Source organism: Gavialis gangeticus, unplaced genomic scaffold, assembly GCF_001723915.1.
Source record: "Gavialis gangeticus isolate Ggan-Ray unplaced genomic scaffold, GavGan_comp1, whole genome shotgun sequence".
Classification (NCBI taxonomy): Eukaryota; Metazoa; Chordata; order Crocodylia; family Gavialidae; genus Gavialis; species Gavialis gangeticus.
This window is the reverse complement of record NW_017728993.1, coordinates 26,826,490-26,827,482: the sequence shown is the minus strand read 5'-3', so window position 1 is coordinate 26,827,482 and position 993 is coordinate 26,826,490. Positions and strand designations below refer to the sequence as shown.

At 69.5% G+C, this 993-nt stretch overlaps 1 protein-coding gene across 1 annotated transcript in view; it reads left to right on the top strand.

Annotated features, from left to right (window-relative positions):
* The window catches only part of KLF17 (Kruppel like factor 17), a gene marked incomplete at its 5' end in the record, with an annotated part of 6,241 nt that extends 5,254 nt beyond the window's left edge, over positions 1-987 (top strand). The window contains one exon of the mRNA XM_019528322.1: positions 422-987. Coding sequence (XP_019383867.1) covers positions 422-597 — 176 coding nt within the window. The remainder of the gene's footprint in view (positions 1-421) is intronic.
* Positions 988-993: the final 6 nt, after the last annotated feature.

Sequence of the window (993 nt, the reverse complement as noted above, 5' to 3'; positions counted from 1 at the left end):
GGAGCCCGGGGGCGCTTGGCACGGGTCTAGTGGGACCAGGAGCTGCGTGCCAGCTCCTGGCCCAGGGGGTCTGATGCAGATCTAGGGAGCTGGGCGCTGAGCTGAGTAAGGGACTGGGAGGCCTGGGGCTGGGAGCCGGCAGGCTGGGACCCTGAAGTAAGAACTGGCGGGCGGGGGGCAGGAGCTGGGTTAGGCGACTGGGACTAGGAGCCGGGAGGCAGGGCAGGGGCTGCTGCCTGGAGCGGTGGGGCTGAGCTGGGGGCCAGGACCTGGGGTTGGGGGTTCAGGGTCCCACGGACATGTACTGGGGCTGGGGGCAGCAGCTGGAAGGTGGATGTGGGGCCCCTGGGGTGTGGGTGCCCTCCTCCCCCCACCGGGGCCAGTGCTCACCACCGTCTCCCCCACCCCTCCTGTCCCGCAGGCGAGAAGCCGTACCACTGCACCTGGGACGGCTGCGGCTGGAAGTTCGCGCGCTCGGACGAGCTGACCCGGCACTACCGCAAGCACACGGGGCATCGCCCCTTCCAGTGCCACCTGTGCGAGCGCGCCTTCTCGCGCTCCGACCACCTGGCGCTGCACATGAAGCGCCACATGTAGCCCCGGCGGGGCAGGCGGCCTGGCCCAGCTGGAGCCACTGTACATAGCGGGCAGGGCGGTTTCTAGCGGGGTAGGAAGCTTCAGGTTTGGCCCGGGGTCTTTCTCTCTGTAAAGTCTGGGCGGGGGGAGCTAGGGCAGGCCAGGCAGCTCAGGACCTTCCAGACCCCTCAGGACTGATGGGTGGGTGGGCTGGTCAAAGCCCAGCCACATGTGGCCCATCCTGGGGGGAGCTGGGCCCTGGGGGGAGACGTGCTCCCACCCTCTGGGCTGTGGAGGGAAGCACTGGGGGTCTGGGGTGAGCACAGCACTCAGCCTCGGCAGCTGGGCAAGCAGTGCTGGGGGCTTCCCACCCCCCCTTGCAGTCTCTGCACCCTCCTGGTGCTGCAGGATGGGGGG